The 18,767-nt window shown below is 33.9% G+C and overlaps 1 protein-coding gene across 2 annotated transcripts in view; it reads right to left on the bottom strand.

The window, feature by feature from the left end:
- NIPBL (NIPBL cohesin loading factor) overlaps positions 1–18,767 on the bottom strand; it is a 215,362-nt gene that overhangs the window by 61,884 nt on the left and 134,711 nt on the right. For both annotated transcript variants that reach the window (XM_056112225.1, XM_056112227.1), the window contains exons 12-21: positions 16,274–16,468; positions 15,959–16,030; positions 15,777–15,866; positions 12,652–12,755; positions 10,088–10,174; positions 6,750–6,981; positions 5,679–5,830; positions 4,892–4,972; positions 4,396–4,496; positions 1,844–1,982 (exon numbers count right to left, since the gene is read on the bottom strand). In XM_056112225.1, the coding sequence (XP_055968200.1) occupies positions 1,844–1,982; positions 4,396–4,496; positions 4,892–4,972; positions 5,679–5,830; positions 6,750–6,981; positions 10,088–10,174; positions 12,652–12,755; positions 15,777–15,866; positions 15,959–16,030; positions 16,274–16,468 (1,253 nt within the window). The remainder of the gene's footprint in view (positions 1–1,843; positions 1,983–4,395; positions 4,497–4,891; positions 4,973–5,678; positions 5,831–6,749; positions 6,982–10,087; positions 10,175–12,651; positions 12,756–15,776; positions 15,867–15,958; positions 16,031–16,273; positions 16,469–18,767) is intronic.

Here is an 18,767-nt window from a genome sequence, read left to right as displayed (position 1 = left end):
ATCAGGGAGATGCAGATCAAAACCACAATGAGATACCATCTCACACCTCAGAGACTGGCCCACATTCAAAAGAACAAAAGCAACCGTTGCTGGCGCGGATGTGGCGAGAAAGGGACACTCCTTCACTGTTGGTGGGAATGTCCACTGGTTCAGCCCTTTTGGAAAACAGTATGGACGTTCCTCAAAAAATTAGAAATTGAGCTCCCATTTGACCCAGCGATACCACTCCTGGGAATATATCCCAGAGAGGCAAAAATGTGTAGCCGAAGTGACATCTGCACTTGTTTGTTCATTGCAGCACTCTTTACAGTAGCCAGAAACTGGAAGAGACCTGAGTGCCCAAGAACAGATGACTGGTTAAAGAAACTTTGGTACATCTACACAATGGAGTACTATGTGGCTCTTAGAAAAGATGAAGTCATGAACTTTACATACAAGTGGTACAATATGGAAAGTATCATGCTAAGCGAAATGAGTCAGAAAGAGAGGGATAGACATAGAAAGATAGCATTCATCTGGGGGATATAAAATAATAAAATATGAGATTAATACCCAAGAATACCTGAGAGCAACACCAGGAGAATTACTCCATAATTTAGAGGCCAGCTGGGTATTCTAGGGGAAAGGACAATTCAGATAGAAAGGGGAACACCAAGTGGAAGGTGTTTGGAGGATCCTCCCAGGAGGGGAGATGCAGGTGGAAAGTAGACTGGACTGAACATGTTCGCCACTCAATGCCTCATTGCCTGATCACAACACCCAGGAGGAGAGAGAAAACAAAAGGGAATGCCCTGCTACAGTGGCAGGGGGGGATGGGGGGATGGGAGGATGGGGGGGGAGGGATATTATCCTGGTGGTGGAAAATGGGCACTGGTGGAGGGATGGGTATATGATCGTGGTATGACCGAGATCCAAGCACAAAAATTTGTAAATCTACAACTGTACCTCATGGTGTTTCACTAATAAAAAAAAAAAATTGCCATGATGTCACTATATCATTTCTGTAACTTAAAACTTTTTTGCTGTGCATTTTACAAACTTAATTTGCTAAATATATTATAAAAATGCACACATTTAACTAAAACAGACTAAAGAGATATTTATTTCTTTATATATAAATATTATATTAATATAATTATTAATTATATTAGTTAATATAATTAATTAATATTATGTTGATATATTAATATATATTTTATATTAAATATATATTTCTTTATATATAAAGAAAAATATATTTCCTGGAAAAATTCTAAGTGTTGATCAGTAAAAGGTAAAACACTAAAAAGGTAAAACACTAAAACAAATCTAAGCTATACAAAAAGAGTATAAACTCATGTTCCATATGATTTTAATATAATCAATATACATTACGATAGACTTCATATTCACTTTCACATTCAATATATCATCGAGGTGTTTTTTTTTTTTTTCCTTTTTGAGGCACACCTGGTTATACTCCTGGCTCTGCACTCAGGAATTACTCCTGGCAGTGTTCAGGGGACATGCAGGATGCTGGGGATCGAACCCAGGTCAGCCGCATACAAGGCAAATGCCCTACTTACTGTAGTATCACTCCAGCCCTCATCTCAGTTTTAAAACTCGGAGGTTATCATCTCCTCTGTGTAACTCAAGAAACAGACTAAAAATGATGCTGATGCATCATGACTACTAGATGTAATAAACAGAACCAGAAACAATTTTCTTAAAACTTTTTATATGGATCTTAAATTGAATAATAAAGCCCTAATTATGAAATCCAGTTTTATAAGACAAGCACGGAGAATAAGGCTGCTTCTTCCTATAAAGGAAAAAATTAGAAAATTTATAAAGGATTCCTTACTTTTTTATTTGAGTCCTCTTCTGAATTAGAGTCCTTCTCTGATGATGGTAAATGTACTACACACTGAATAAGTTGCAAAACAAGTGCAGTGACCATTTGAATATACATAGGCTCTCCATCCATATCACTACTGTTTAACCTTTAATGGAGAAAAAAATATTTAAATAATGTAGAATGTTTCTTAAGCCTTTTTCCCAACTCATGACCCCTTTCACCTGAGAATTTTTTTTTTTTAAGGAAGGATATTTTTATTTCATGGGATTACCAAAGAAATACTTATGAGACTCTGGTTATATAGGTATACAAATACTTACTGATAATACAGGTATACAAATACCGATAATAAATCACCAAAAAAAATGCATTTTATCTTTTTTTCTTTCTTTTTGGGGTCATACCTGGCAGCATTCAAGGCTTACACCTGGTTCTGTGCTCAGGGATCACTCCTGAAGGTGCTCAGAGGGCCATATGGGCATAGGGGATTGAACCTGGGTCAGCTGCATGCAAGGCAAGAGCCTTAGCAGCTGTACTATCTTGGTGGTCCCAAGAAACATTTGAAAGTAATTTTTTTAAGAAGTTATGTGGCCCCCTCTATACATACCAGGTAACAAACCACAGTTTAAGGAGTGAGGCTATAAAGCACATGAAGAAAACTGCATTTTTAATTGTCATCTATCAGCTGACAATTTCAGATTTTCTTTACATTGTTTCTTTACATTATTTCTTTATGAATCCAGAATTATACTTAGTGGTTGTAATATAGTCAATCTCTATTTTTAATGTTTTACTGCAGAAAAGTCAACGATATTTATTGTCAAAGAAATCTTTATACCAATACAAATTCCCATTCTAAATATGCACTACAAATAAAAATTTTATAATTAAAATTATTATTTCTTAAAAGAGATTGGGGAGAATGTTGGGTAACACCTGGAGGTGCTCAGGAATCACTATTATGAACGCAACTGTCAAAATTCTAAATGAAAGAAATAGCATTGTATGGGAGAATCTATTCTACAGTCATCATCTAAATCTTTCCTTTGAGTTTTAAGAGAGTTCTATAGCGATACTCAATAGGACAGGATTTCTCTAGTGTCTTCTAATGTGTAGATTTATATACAATATAAATATATTTAATCATTTGTACTAAACTGTTCATAAAAAAAAATAAGCAAAATCTGGGGGTGGAGATACAGAACAGTGGGTAGGGTGTTTGTCTGCATGTGGCTGACATGGTTTTGATCACTGAGCACCATGTGGTGCCCCGAGCACAGGTAGGTATAGCTCCCAAACCAAAATAAAATTAAGAAAAGTCTCCAAGATTTCCAAATGCCTATGCATTCATTCTGGTACTCATTTTTATATTAAAACCATTATTCAGGTTTTTGTAGAGTGACCATGCCAGGATGAAACTAAGGGTTGCACTCATGGAAGAATTCTACAGTTGAGCTATATACCCAGTCGACAGTTCTTGATCATCTGTGTTAGAGTGAAGTCAGTAGCAAAAAAAAAAAAACAAAACAAAAAAAACCAAAATTGACTTGTAAGTCTTTTGTTCTAAAGATATCATAAGAATGTAAGAATTCTTGCATATGCTGGTAGTTTATCTTCAGGTATGACAGATTATATGTTATCAATAGATAATTAGTAAAAAAATTAAGGAAAATATTTTACAGAATACTGTTCAAGTAATCCAAGTATAATCCTATAGATTCATCAATACATTTATCAGGAATATAATGGTGATTTTTATAAGAATGACCGATAACAGTCAAGGTTATAATCCTGACCACAGCAACTAATTGATATTCTTTATAAATTCTGAGGCAGAAATTTAACAGGTTGTACTCTCTGTCCATTATTTTTTTTTTTTTAATTTGGCAGAGCATGGGATGAAACTACAGGAAACACAAAAGTCATCCCTAGTTCTCCATTCCACTCTTATACTACTGTTAAAGTACTCTTTCCATACTCTCAAAAATAATAAAATTATTTAATGACTGCCTACGGTATAGAAAATTAAGACCAAGTTTCTTAGTATGGTAGATACAATCCTCTTTTACTGCCTGATTCTTTTTACCCATATTTCCTACAGCTTGTTCAAAGAGTGATTCTTAAAAAAGGATAATCCTGCCCTTTCCCATAAGGAGTATTTTTGCCTTTTTCTAAGGAAAACTTTTATTGTCTCACTCAATTGAAAGGTGAGGTTTTCTTCCTCTTTGTCTCTAGTAGGCAGAGGTCAAGGACACTGTAAAGTATCTTGCAATATACACACAGGACAACCCTGTGCAACAATTATCTGGCACAAAATGTTAACAGCATTTTGTTGAGACTGAAAAGTATTTCCAGGCATAATGTTGACACTTTAGAATCGCTAACTTCTTTAAGTACTCCAAAGAAGAATTATCATTTCATATAACACATTTATGATATTCTGAATGAATTACTTTTAACTGATAACCAAAGTAAATATCAGAAATGATTTAAAAAATAGTATAATTACAGTATAATGGAATTCTTCATTACAATTTTATTCTGCTGTAATGCATTACCTGAAGTTTCTTAAACTTCTCTTGCTGGTTGGTAATCTTGCAAGGGAAGTAAAAATTTCTTCTAAAATTAATTGCCTATGTTTTTCATATCTTGAGAACACCTATTTAAAAAAGATCACAAAGCAAATTTATATTTGAAAACAAATTTCAGAAATGATACACCATGTGATAAAAATAGTATCTGCCATATAGAATGAAACTGCCTTCAGGATCTTCAATAGCAATCACTTTGCTAACCATCTATCATTAATAATACTTTGCTGTAGAAGTCAAAAGTATACAAACTACTTTCAGAGGAGTAAATGTTATTAGAAAAATGAAACAAGATTTAAGTATTTTTCAACAATTTAAAAGCAAATTTTCAACTTGCTTTTACTGCAAGTATTAAGACATGCAAAAATATAAATCTATGGAAAACCTGAATCTACATTCATTTTAGGAAGTTTGGATCAAATAAGTTAATGGGGAAATAAAAATGTGGATTCACTATACTTACCGCAGTGACTAACTTAATGGCACACAATTGTAGTTCACTAACATTTTCCACAAAAAATGGTGTTATTCCCATTGATGATACCTGCACACAAAAAAGAAGAGTAATTTGTACTCAGCTTTAGCTGATTTCAGGAACATTCTAAACTCCAAAACATTAAGAATTTACTGGAAGACGCTTTCTTTTCCCTTACCAATCAATAACTACTTTATTTGCTCTTCATCCTCAACCAACACTGGCACACACCTCCTTCTGATGCCATGCCTCTAATTTCCAACTTTAAGATTGATAATTGCCATAGCAATATAAAAAAACAGCAAAACCATTTTGCTATTCTCAATGAAAAATCATAATGAATTATCATTTCCATTAAATTATTTTCTGTTTGCATTTGGGCTACATCTGGTGGTGATTTGCATTTGGGCTACATCTGGTGGTGATTAAGGACCACAGCTCATGGTCCTTAAGGTGATCAGGGAAACCACGAGATATGGGGTTGACTGCATATAAGGTACTTTAGCTAAGCCCCGGACTATCTCTTTGGTTTACAAAAAAAAAAAAATCTATTTTGCCAAGAATCTAAAGTTCAAAATATACACTATATCCACTTGTCTTCTGTCCCCCGCTTACATTTTTTTTTTTAAATAACTTTTTGGACTCATTTTTTCAACTAAGACACACTGAATGGGAAAACTATCAGTCCTGCTATTAAGTGGCAAGACTAATCTGAACTCTATACTTAAACTGTTTAATCTATCTAGAACTATATACAATGTGTTAAAAAACTCACCTGAAGAATTGTTGTATCTGTAAGAAGTTGTATTTCTAATAATTCAGATAAGCTGCTAACAATGTCACAAACTTTATTGTAAAGCATTACTATTACTCTCTGCTTATGTGTAGAACATTTAGCTCGTTTTGCTTTCGAACTTAATAAACCTCCTAAAATGAAAGAAATGTAAAACAGAAAATAAATCAGTATTTTTATAAACAGTACTATCTTCTGAATTAAGAGGAACTTTTTTGGGGGGAGCCTATACAAAAATACAACCTAGTAAATAATGCTGCTTAGGTATTACACAATGGGATATCTCTTATTAAACTATGGGTAATGAATGAGAATATTTAATGTCAATTTCTATGGCTATGGGGTTCTTTTATATAAAATAATGTAGTAATTATACTAGGGAATTAAGTGCATATTAATCTAAGTTTGCCATCCTCTCTGTAAATGTATATGTCAACTGTTCATCCTTCTTTATAAAAGTTTTAAGAGAAAGAATATATATATATTATATCAATACTAATATCTTGGGTAGAATCAGGAAGAACTAAAAGGCATTAACTGGGATTTTTCCTAACTGGTAGAAAATGCTTCTAAGTAGACATTGAAAAAAGTTGTAATTGAACAAGTATCTGATGAACTCAAAGTTCTATACTCTAGTCAAGTCCAAAATCAAAAAGGAGAACATTATATTTAATGATCTAATAATTTCAGTTGTGCTACACTAATCATCCAATAAAGTAAAATAATAACACAGATAACTCTGATATTGTAGCACTGCACTGTAGCACTGTCCTCTTGTTCATCGATTTGCTTGAGCAGGCACCAGTAACATCTCAATTGTGAGACTTGTTACTGTTTTTGGCATATCAAATACATCACGGGAGCTTGCCAGGCTCTGCCTTGCGGGCAGGATATTCTTAGTAGCTTGCCAGGTTCTCTGAGAGGGACGGAGGAATTGAACCCGGGTCGGCCACGTGAAAGGCAAACACCCTACCCACTGTGCTACCACTCCAGCCCAACTCTGATATTATACAAAAAAAAAAAAAATCTGTCAATATAATATGATAAACTAACCTCCATGAGGATCTAATCTGTAAACAGGATCATACTGAGGATAAAGTGTATTCTGCAAATGAAATTTAGTGTACTGTATAACTCTTTCAATTACATCCTCAATATACACAGCTTTTGGCATATTAGGGGATGTCATAATGTTGATAGTTGTAAGACAGGCATCTGCTGACTTTGTAACTCTCTCCATAATAAGGTCTCTCCATAATCTTTCTTCCTCTTCAGTATCATTATTCTATAAAAGAGCACATTGTTAATAAAATAAAAATAAACATTTATGGAATTAACATTTTAAAATGACATCTGATTTTCACTAGTAGAGTTCTGATTTATATATAGTATTCAAAGAAATCAACAATGAAGTAAAAATATCAATAGCACTTATTTCAAAACATAGTATACTACTCTATATATGAAATTCACCATTAAATAACACCCCACTGACAAAATTACACTTTATCTTCTGTATACTTTACTCAAATCACATATTTTTGCTAAAGACTGCTACTCTAGATAATTTTCTATTTAGGCATAAATATAACATTGAGAAAGCAGTCTACATTCTGCTTGCTGTTGTTAGGATGAGACAGTAACAACAAAGAATTAAGGATTCTTATATAAAAGTGGCAAAATGTTAACTGGATGACTTATTTCCAAATACCAGTTTTTGAATGTTATTTTTGAAACATATTAAAATGTAGTGATTATGCAGACTGCTAAATGTATTTTCTAAAATGGTGAATTCAACAATTAACGTAAGACAACACTCTAAGTTACACATCAGCAATCTGCATTATTACTTCATTGTTGTTTTTGGACCACATCTGGTGGTTCTCAGAGATCACTCTTGGTGGTGGTGAGGGATCATATGCTTTGCAGGGAACCTTTTGAGGTGTGGAGGAATGGAACATGGGTCAGTTGTGTGCAAGACAAGTAACTTATCCATGTACTACTGTTTCTCCAGCACTCCATCAGAAGTAAAAATCCTTCTACCATATCCTTAATTATCAAATACCAACTTTATAGCTTAAGAATACTTTTATAGTCACGACATTAAAAACATTAGAATGAACAAATAAAAAGCAAAATATATGTAGAGAAGAGCTATCTAATGACTAAAAATGCCTATAAGGCTGATTACCTTTTCCCTAACTTACCAGCTTTCTTTCATTTGACTGTTTACCTATCTACTTATAAAAACAAGATCATTTATAACTGGGAAGATAGCTCGAAGCGATGGAGTACATGCCTGGCATGTGCAAAAGCCTGAGCTGGACACCTGGCACTGCATGCATCCTCCTCATGAATGTCACTAGGCCTTGGTGGCCCTCAGTACTGTACTGCTCTTGAGAATTGAATTTTTATGGGGGCAGGTGGAGGTTGTCTATCTATTGGTGCTCAGAGATTACTCTTGGCTTTGCACTCAGGAATTACTCCTAGAGGGTTCAAGGGGACATACGAGATGCCAAGAATTGAATCTGGGTTGGCCATGTGGCAAGACAAATGCCTTATGTATTGTATTCTCTCTTTGGCCCCAGAGAACTGAACTTTAAGGCCCACTGCAGGACTAAACATTATCTGTACCAACCTGTCAGTACCACTGGGAAAGTCCCCCCCAAAAAAATTATGTAAACAAAAACAAAAATAAAATTATATTAATAAAATAATTTAGCATATAATGTAGTTTTTCTTAGATAATAAATTGTTTTGAGGACATTCATTATTCATATCAAGGATTATAGCCATATCAACATATCACTACAAACAGGACTATGACTATTAGGAATGAAAGTATTTTCAGGGCTAGAGAGATAGCACAACATGTTAGAATGCACAACTTTCTTATGTAGAAAAATCTGGGTTTGATCCCCAGCAGGTCATATGTTTATTGAGCAATGCCAGGATGGCCATCTGTGTTTAAGGCAAGTACCTTACCTGCTATACTATCTCATATGATCTCACTTCTTGCTAAAGTGTTTTAAATACAACTCTCAAATGGATGGAGTACAATGACACTCTGTGTTTTTATATGCCCTTTGTGTCTACAATTCAGAAAGTTAACAAGAAATACTGGAAAAAACATGGATAATTTATTAAGCACTGAAAGAACTCCCTAAGATTATTTTCTCACATATTTTATTTCACGTAGTTTACTTTAGCAATCCCCTGGCTTTTGTAAACATGTGAAAATTTCCCCCCATGAGACAAAATCAGTACATGTACAGAATAAACACTGTATTATATGTACATGTGAGAAAATAAGTATAGATAATTTACATATATACATATATACTGATATGCAAGATGTTAATAAAAAGTTACTATTGGATGAGATGAGGACTTTTTTGTGTTTTGAAAATTTTCTACAACAAACATACTACTATCTTTATATTTGAATTTTTTAAAAAAATCACCATATTCTTTTATTAAATGCCTATAAGTGTTTAGTGTTTGCATTTACTGAGATAAATAGTAATATTAATTTGAACACACATATGATTTTGAAAGAGTGCTACAATGTTAAGAAAGAAGACCAACAGGCAATTTATGTTAATTAGTTCAAAAATCACTAGACCACAGTGTTATTTCTTTTGATATAAACATATCAAGCTGTAATAATTGAGAAATTAAAAGCCAGACAATTTTTAACATTTTACATGAATTATTTCTAAGGAAATTTCAACTAACTTGCAACATATTTATGAAGGTAAGTATAATAATGCTATATAGGGACCAATGTTTCAGGACATAGTAGGAAATTGGCCTAAGGTTTCTCACTGTTCCTCTAGGGAAGGTCAAGAATAATATGCTATCATTACATAAGTAGCGCCGTACCACTCTCTTCCCGTTGTTCATCGATTTGCTCGAGCAGGCACCAGTAATGTCTTCACTGTGAGACTTGTTACTGTTTTTGCCATATCGAATACGCCACGGGGAGCTTGCCAGGCTCTGCCGTGTGGGCCAGATATTCTCGGTAGCTTGCCGGGCTCTCTGAGGGGCAGAGGAATTGAACCTGGGTCGGCCTCGTGCAAGGCAAATGCTCTACTCACTGTGCTATCGCTCCTCCCATTACATAAGTAAAAGGACATTTTAATCCTATTTATATATGCATGCAGGAGGAGCACTAAAGAACAGTTCTTAAAGTTGAATGAAATCGCACTTGTCATTATTCTTTTAAAGCTAAAATTGACAACGTAAAATATTAATTCTGAATAACTAAAAATGAACTATAACAGCATTGATTATAAAAATAAATTTCCCCCTAAAAAAATCAACATTCCTAATGAAAAATTTGTTATCTTAACAATAACAGTAAAATTTATAATATGATTTAAACTTACATGATTCAGCAGGGTGGAAAGCTTAGAACCATCCTGAATATTCTTCTCCAAGATATTTAAAACTTTCACAGTTTTGTCAGTTGAAAGCTAAGATAGCAACACAAATTCTCTTATTAATCACGGTTAAAAGGTATTACAAAAATTCCCTATAATTTTTCCCTTTGGATTATGGGAAAAGGGAAATACAGACTGGGTATATGTGCATAGTGTCAAGCCAATTCTTAATATATAGCATCCCTTACTCATAAGGCAGTGATACTGAATATGAATATTGACAGAAAATTCTCTCAAAGATTTCACTTGCTAATTTAAAGTAAGTTTTCATACTATGTTATTCAGCCTGTCTCTCAAAATCCAAGTGACTAACAAAAGCAAGAAAATTTGAATGGATAAAAGCTATAAAAGTGAAGCAACACAACTCTTCTTAGCAGAAATATTTTATCTAGTCTATTAATTTTTTACAAAAAACTCTTTCTCAATGTGAAAAATTAGTAGTAGTAGTTGGGTTTATAGTTTCTTCCAGGACTCATATTCTCTTGGTTGAGTAGACAGGTGTCCTTTTGAATGTTCAGCATGAAGCTAGGACTCCCAATTATATGTCAGAAGATTCACATGGGAGTATCAATAGAGTAACTGACATTAAGTACATCTTTATTATTCAAGTTGGAGTATAAAATTTGCCCAAATAATGCTTTATGTAATTTTATAATAAACAGAATTACTGAAACTTCTGGTAAAGCATCCATTCTTTGAAAATATTCAGCAAATCCACCTTTTGAAATAGAATTACTAAATGTAATTAAGGATTTTATGAAACAAGACTGCCAGGAGACAGTATAGTGATTAGTCCATGCTAGGCATGTGTCTGGCCTGGGTTTGAATCCTGGCACCACCAGAGCACTGCTTACGGTAGCCCTAAAGGATATCTAGCACCATTGGGTATTCATGCAGCACTGAAAGGGTGGCTTGAGTGTCCTGTGCAATACAGAGCCCAGGCAGCATTAAATTTGTGGTTCCCGGCACTGAAGTGATGGTTCAATGGGCCAGTAATCACTGAATACTGCTGGGGAGCTCAACCTCCCCCGACATCCATCCCCACCACCCCAGCCCAAAAAAACACACCTAAGAGTGGTACTGACACCTTTAAAACTAGTGTTTTTAAGGTGTCAATACCTTTCCTAGATAAAAAATAAAGCAACATATCCCTCATTGCACATACTAGTATCAATGTAAACTAAAAGTACTTAAATCTTGGCAAATCATATGATATGCCTGCCTGACTTTAAAAGTCAAATTCATGGGCATCTTTGTGCACTGTTGGTGGGAATATAATTTGGAGTAGTCACTATGTGAATCTGAAGAGATTACTAAAAAAAAGTTAAATACAGAATTATTCCACTTCTAGGTTTATTGTGAAGGAAAAGGAAACACTAATTCCCAAAAGCACTAATTTCACACACTTCCATGCTCACTGGAACATGAAAGTTAAATAGTTAAACATGGAAGCAAGCAAAGCTCTCATTAATAGATAAAAGAGAACAGTTATCACTTCACCATATTTTGGTAAAAAATGGACTGCACAGTTATCATTTCACCATATTTTGGTAAAAAATGGACCGCATATATGAAGGTGGTCACAATAGGTTATACCACATAACCCAGGTTGTATAAGAAGTCCTACCATCTACCATCCAGGTTCACACAAAGGTGAAATCATCTGACAAAACATTTTTCAGAAAGTGCTCATCATTAAGTGACATACAGCTGCAATTATTTGACTATATTATACAGTGATTAAAGAAAACCTTGCCATTTACAATAGTATGGACTGACCATGAGGGCAGTAAAAAAATAAGGCATAAAAATCAAATTCTACAAGAGCTCATTACACATAAAAAAATCTAAACAAGCAACCAAACACAAAAAGCAAATAGTTAAGTGTATGGAAATATGGGTAGATGAAATGAGTGAAGGTGGTCAAAGGCAAAAACTTTCCAGTTACAAGGGGAAATAATGCATAGAATAATGACCATATAGTTAGTAATTCTGTATCAGTTGATGAGAGATCACAAATGTTATCACATACACAAATCTAATAACTGGTGATAAATTTTTACTAGACTGCGATCATTTCACGAAATGCTGAATTATTACTTTTGAATCTAAAACTAATAAATGTTTTGTATGAATTATAAAAAAATCAAATGTATATTTTTATTTATATATTTTACTTGGAATATAAATGAAAAGTAACTTTTCTCCACGAAAATGACAATAAGAAGTACTGAAGAAAAATTTATAGTAAAGTCTACATCTAAATAATATAAATTCTGAAGACAGTGAAATCCAAAATCATGACTTTTTTCAATATCTTAATATGACTTTCTTTGGAATATTATGCAGACTATTTCTTTGATTCAAGGTGTTTTGAAAAGAAATGTTAGAATCTCAGAAGGTAACAATGAATTTTCATTGCTTTATGTAAACTCACCAATTTATCTTGACAATATTAATTTCAAATATTAGATACTAAGTAAATTATAAATTTTACTTTAGTGAGATACCTTATCCATTATACCCATTGCTTTAATTTTAGCAGATTCACTGCCAAGTTCATTAAGCTGATGTTTTCCTAAGAGCAGTTCCTGAGGAATTTCATCATCATCACCTGAAAAACCAAACCAAACAAGAGGTAGGTCTAAGAAATATTTCAAAATATTAAACAATATTTAAATAAAATTTCTAAACATACATATGTAAAATAAACAAATAATCTAACATGCCTCTTTAAGCCTCAAGCAAAACCTGAATCAATGAGGAAAGGAATTAAAATGAATAATTCTGGGCTGGAGAGATACTACAACAGGTAGGGCGCTTGCCTTGCACGCGGCCGACCTGGGTTCGATCCTCAGCATCCCATATGGTCCCTCGGACACCACTAGGAGTAATTCCTGAGTGCAGAGCCAGGAGTAACCCCTGAGAATTGCCAGGTGTGGCCCCAAAACAAACAAAAGCAAAAAAAAAGAGAGAGAGAGAGAGAGAAAGAATAATTCTGACTAACGTGAGAAGAGGAGATAGACATCTCTTCTTCACTACTTTAAATATACAGCTGATCCTTCTCAACCATGTTCCCTGTTTCAGGAGGCTGACTTGTATAGACTACATTAAATCTCCCATGCCCTATGGCTTCTGTTTGGGTACACTCAGTGGGTATGCTGTCAAAAGATCAAACAGAAGGAGAGTGAGTGATGTGAAGATATTTATATCCCTCACTCCTTTTAAGATCTTCTTAGGATGCTCCCATCTTCTAACAAAGAGTTTTCTTTTTTAAAGGTAGCTCCCTAAATAAGTTCTGAAAGCTTCCCTTTATCTTGTTTCTCTGGAAGCAGAAATGGTTATCTGCTCCTACTCTTGATTGCAGATTTCAGCACAATTCTGTCCCCACCTTAGTAATTGGTCTACTTGTACATAAGTACTCAATAGTAACCTTAGAGTTCTATCATTATCTATTTCCTGGGGATAAGGTTATCAGGGATCCTGTGGTGGATGGGATTGAGCACATGGCTATATGTAAAGCATTTTCTCCAGCTCTTTGAGTTATCTCCCTGGTGCCCTGACTGGGATCTTAAATGACTTCACAGTTTCTTAGCACAGAATGAGAAAGTTCTAGAGATGGTAAAACCGGTACTCCAAACAATGGGGAAGTGCATTTGTAGCAGACACGTAACTTAGCAAATACTTTTTCATTGTTTTATTTTTGCGTCACACCAGACAGTGCTTGGGGCTTACTCCTGGTTCTGTGCTCAGGGATCACTCCTTGAAGTACTCATGGAACCATATGTGGTATCCAGGACTGACCTTGGCAAGGCCTAAGTGCCTTACCACTGTATTCTCTCTCTGGCCCAACAAATACTTTTTAAAAAGAGTAATAAATGTTTTAAGGCATTTTTCCCCAAAGATGATGGATTCTTTATCACAATTATTTTATACCATGTGGCTTATTTATAGAAAGTGAACACCATTGTTTGTGCCACCTGTTACTTTTATGTTGAACTTTGAATATTGTTATTTCTTATAAAGCTAACATTTCAGTATTTGTAGATAAGATCCTTATTACTTTAAGAACAATACAGGAATACATTAATCCTATTATATTCTAATTGGGTGATCTTGCTTTCCACATTCTGTATTACTCAAAGCCAATGTATTTATTTTTGCATTAAAGCACTAAACATATGCTTGTTCTCCTCTGAACACCCATCTCTCTTTTGCTTTTCTCCGTTGTAGGGAAGCCCAGGTCCTATCTTGAACACATTGCCCTCTCGTTCTCTCCCCTCATGTCTTTCTAAATAAATTTTGCTCAATGAAACTATTTCGCTTTACTAAAAAGACCCTATAAGGCATTTAACACAGTACTGACATACAACGAACCATTCAATTAATTTATCTTTGATCATATTAGTACCCTCCTTATCGAGAATCTACACAAGATTCATCTGCATAAAGACTTCCTTAATTACTGTAACTAACTTTTGGTAACTGCCTGCTCAGGATTCCTAAGACACTATCATTTCAACAATATGAGTTTTGTCAGTTTATGCATCTTTCAAATACCTTCAGATTTCATTCATTTTTCCCCATAGCCTTTGTATTTTTAATACTGATAACTTTTGCACTTAAATCTTCTATTTTATTATTCTGCTTAAACAAGATTCTATACTCCTTTTTAGATTCCTGATATGGAAATTTAGATTAAATGTAAGTTTTAAAAAAATCTATATAAGTTTTTTATCACTATGAATTTCTTTCTAAAGTCTTTTTTCAAAATATTTTCTAATTCTTTTGGAAGGAACTTCCTCTTCTACTCATAAAACAGAAATGTATTAATTTCTAACTAAATATAAAACATTATTTTTCTGTTATCAATTTACAGTTTCAATTCTACTGTGACTGAAGAATGGTTTGTATAAACAAAAAAAGTTTAAGAGGTAAGAAACCCAGGGCCTAATACAGGCAAGGTTTTTAATCAAAAGTTATATCTCCAAACTTGTATAAATTCTTAAAAATTATATATCATATTCAATAGAAGTATACAGAAACAAAAAGAATTGTGAGGGTGCAGAAATTAAGGGGAAATGAGTGATTATTAACTGGAAATGGTCTACTAATTATACTGTGGTTATTGTTGCACAACTGTGAATAAATTAAAAACCACTGAATTGTATATGTTCTAGTTTTCCCTTCTTTTCTTCACCCCTCCACCATCCCCGTCATCTCCCCGCAGAGACTGCTAAACTTAATTCTGCCTACCATTCCTTTTCAGGGAAAAAAAAAAAAACACCCCAAAACAATGAAAAAAACTCATGAAAATATTCCTTCTTTAACTCACTGATGTCAGCATGTACCATCAGTAGCCCACACCTTAGATGTGGATTAACACAAATTGCAGCAATGGTGTCAATGTGTTTTATGAATAAACAAACAGAAAAGACTACCCTCCCTGCACCAATTGCACCCAAGGCCACTATATTATCCCGGATTGTTCCTGTCTTTCCCACCAGGAGTCAATAACACTCATTTTTGTGAAATAATGCTGTAAAACAATTGGCAGAATACTAGACATGGGCTAAGATATTTAAATTTATTTCTATATTTAGAGGAAAATGAACATATTGAAAAATTATTTTACCAAATGCAGTAAAATCCATATCTTCTAAATTATCTAAAATATTCTCTATGGAGGCTGTGAATCTCTTAAAAGTTGAAGAATCCATCATTTCTGAAATAGAGAAAGTAAAATCACAGAATTTATATCTACATTCCAAGTAGAAAGCTAAAGTTGAAAACTGTGTATACAAACTAAAATGATACCTTCGGGTGTTAGTTTTGGTTCATAAGCTTTCCTCTTCTTCTGTTTTTCTTTTTTCTTCATTTTTCTAGCAACTAAAATTAAACAGAAATATTGAAAAGCAGTAACATCTCAAAATGTCTCTATTTTTGTGTCCAGTTTCTTCCTGCACACTGAATATTTCTACAGAAACCACTTCTAGTTCCAACTATATGCCTTGACCTTAAATTAAAACTTGATTGTGCAAGTTAATACATAAAAAGAAAATATTCTTCAAAACTAGAGCTCTAAGTTTAAATCTGTTTTATGTAAGAAAACTGTTGACACTGATGAATTACCCTCACTAAGGCTGGGAGGAGGAGAATAATCTTCCATGTCAGAATCAGATGGGCTTCGGTTTCGATAACGACCACCACCTGAACTCCTTCTTCCTTCATGAGTGTGACTTCTCCTATGATCCCCGGAGCTTCTTCTGTCACGTTCTTCATATTCCCAAGCTTTATCATCATCTTTTTTATGTCGTTTCCTAGAAGCTAGAAGCAAATCCCCACGACAAATAATTTATCTCATTTAAAAAGGCAGTAAAACTTGTACTTTACAAATGGGGGGAAATATTTGCCGTGTGGGCTTAGGAAATTTTGAATTATGTTAAATCAGAAATTTAAATTATGATACAGAAATCGTATTATTTATTTTGGAATTAGTTATTTAGACTTAAAAAGATTTTTTTACATGAACTATTTAACTTCTAATACAGATACAAGTGTCTTAAGAATCAAACTCAGGTTTATTTATAAGAAAGGTATTCAGTGAGCTGTAATTATCTAAATTTTAGGATTAATTATGACATGTTAGGCTGATCTACCACTTCAAAAAATACGGACACCTTAAAGCATCTGAACTATTGAGAGTGAGGAGGGACTGCAGGAAAAGTTAATCTTTTAGGGAAGTGGGATAAAAAGATAGCTCAATTTGAAAAAAAAAAAAGTGGACCAGAGAGATAACTAAACAGAATGGAGAGCTTATTTTGCACAAAGAAGACTTGGGTTGAATTTCTGGTACACACACACCCAGCAAAAACAAGAAGATTTTAGAATATGGGTAACCATGTATACCCATTAAGCCCACCACTTAGTCATAAATTCTAGTCTCAGCTAACTTTTATCACATGCCTACAAAGAGAATAAATCTGGATAATTGTAAATACTCATATAATGAATTCAGTTCACCAAGAATAGACTTGTTTAAACCTAAGGAGAAAAGCTTTTAAGCTTATGCATGCTACATAAGCATATTTATGTGTTACCTTTAATCCTTTCCTCATCCTTACAGAGGTCTAAGCATTCTGCTAAAATCACCATACTGACAAGGAGCCTCTAGGCAGAATGGGCAAACAGATTTCCTCTGATGCGATAAACTGATAAAAGCTGCCAGAGCACTATGTTGAGAATAATACTGAACTCTGACAAAGCATCATAGTTCAGCACAAGAGACTAGGAATGCCCGTCCAGTGAAAGCTAGAGGGCTGTACTGACCACATGTTGATAAATAAGTTGTAGCCTGTTCATCTAAATTTGAACCCCCAGCTTTCTTGTAGCTGTCTTTGATTCCGAATTCCTATGATTAATATCCAAATACTTAGGCAATAGTTAGCTTAGGTTTAGGGATGCCAATCTTTGGCCCATATAGGAGTCCTTATATGGGTAACCCATGTACATATCGAGCTAATAATACTCTTAGATGCTGTCCTAGCTAGTACTATTCAAGTATCTTGTCTGGTCTGTAGTTCTGGAATCTTCTGACCAGACAACACGGCAGACAAATACTGACAAGAAGACTGACAAAGGTAATTTTCTTTACTTCCCTGGAGTTATAAAATGACATAATAATATTGCCCATTAAAAAGGACAACTGTAAATTAAACATCCAGTTCTTTTCTTTTTAATTAGGCATAAATTTGACTATAAAATATGAAAAAGAGGTAGATAAGACTCCTACCCCCTTTACAAAAAAGCTATGTGCCAGTATATTCTCTTGGTCAGGGACTACCTATAAATAATTTTAAGTAGGGAAGGGCAGGGTCTGGAATTAAAAATTATAGGAGGGAAACAAAGAGGTAGGAAAGGAGGACCAAGAACTTTGAATAGATGGGGGGAATTAGAGAGGGAGAAGAGGGAGAAACAGATTGCTGAATCAAAGCATTCACTAAACGTTTTTCCAACAAGTAGTAAATTTTGATCAAATGCCTAGTGGAATGACTACTAACATGTAATCTTCTCAAGTGTGACCTATTGGTCTTTGTGAATTTTAATTAATTTCCAAAAATATCCATCCAAACCTCAATCCTTAGCAATAAATACTTAAAAAATCTGATAGCTGTTTACAAGTATGTACAATATGCCATATGGACATAAACCTTTATAGGTCCTAGGGATTTTTATTTCACATTTATTAAATTTTAGGCAATTTAGATAAAAACGGAATGGGAATGGCATCTCAGAAATAAATACAACTTTTTAAAATACATTGTATACTGCAATAAGGTTATCAGGATCTTATCTTGGTTCATTATAAGTCTATTCTTATTTTATTTCTCTCATTACCCAGAAAAAAGCAGAAGAGCAACTCAATAGCAAGATATGTAACATGTAACTTGGGTATTTTCCATGTTCCTTTCACAAATTTTACCTCTAGCTCCTCCTTATATCTTCCTTCCTCAGCAAGAGTAATGGCTACACAAGTCTGTATGGCCCAACTCTCAAAATAATCCCAATTTCCCCTGTATACTTATAATAATTTCCTTTGTTTTTAATTTTTAGAAAAGCAATGTAA

This window comes from Sorex fumeus, unplaced genomic scaffold (assembly GCF_029834395.1).
Source record: "Sorex fumeus unplaced genomic scaffold, SorFum_2.1 ptg000015l, whole genome shotgun sequence".
NCBI classification, from domain to species: domain Eukaryota; kingdom Metazoa; phylum Chordata; class Mammalia; order Eulipotyphla; family Soricidae; genus Sorex; species Sorex fumeus.
This window is presented reverse-complemented; position numbering and strand designations above follow the sequence as displayed.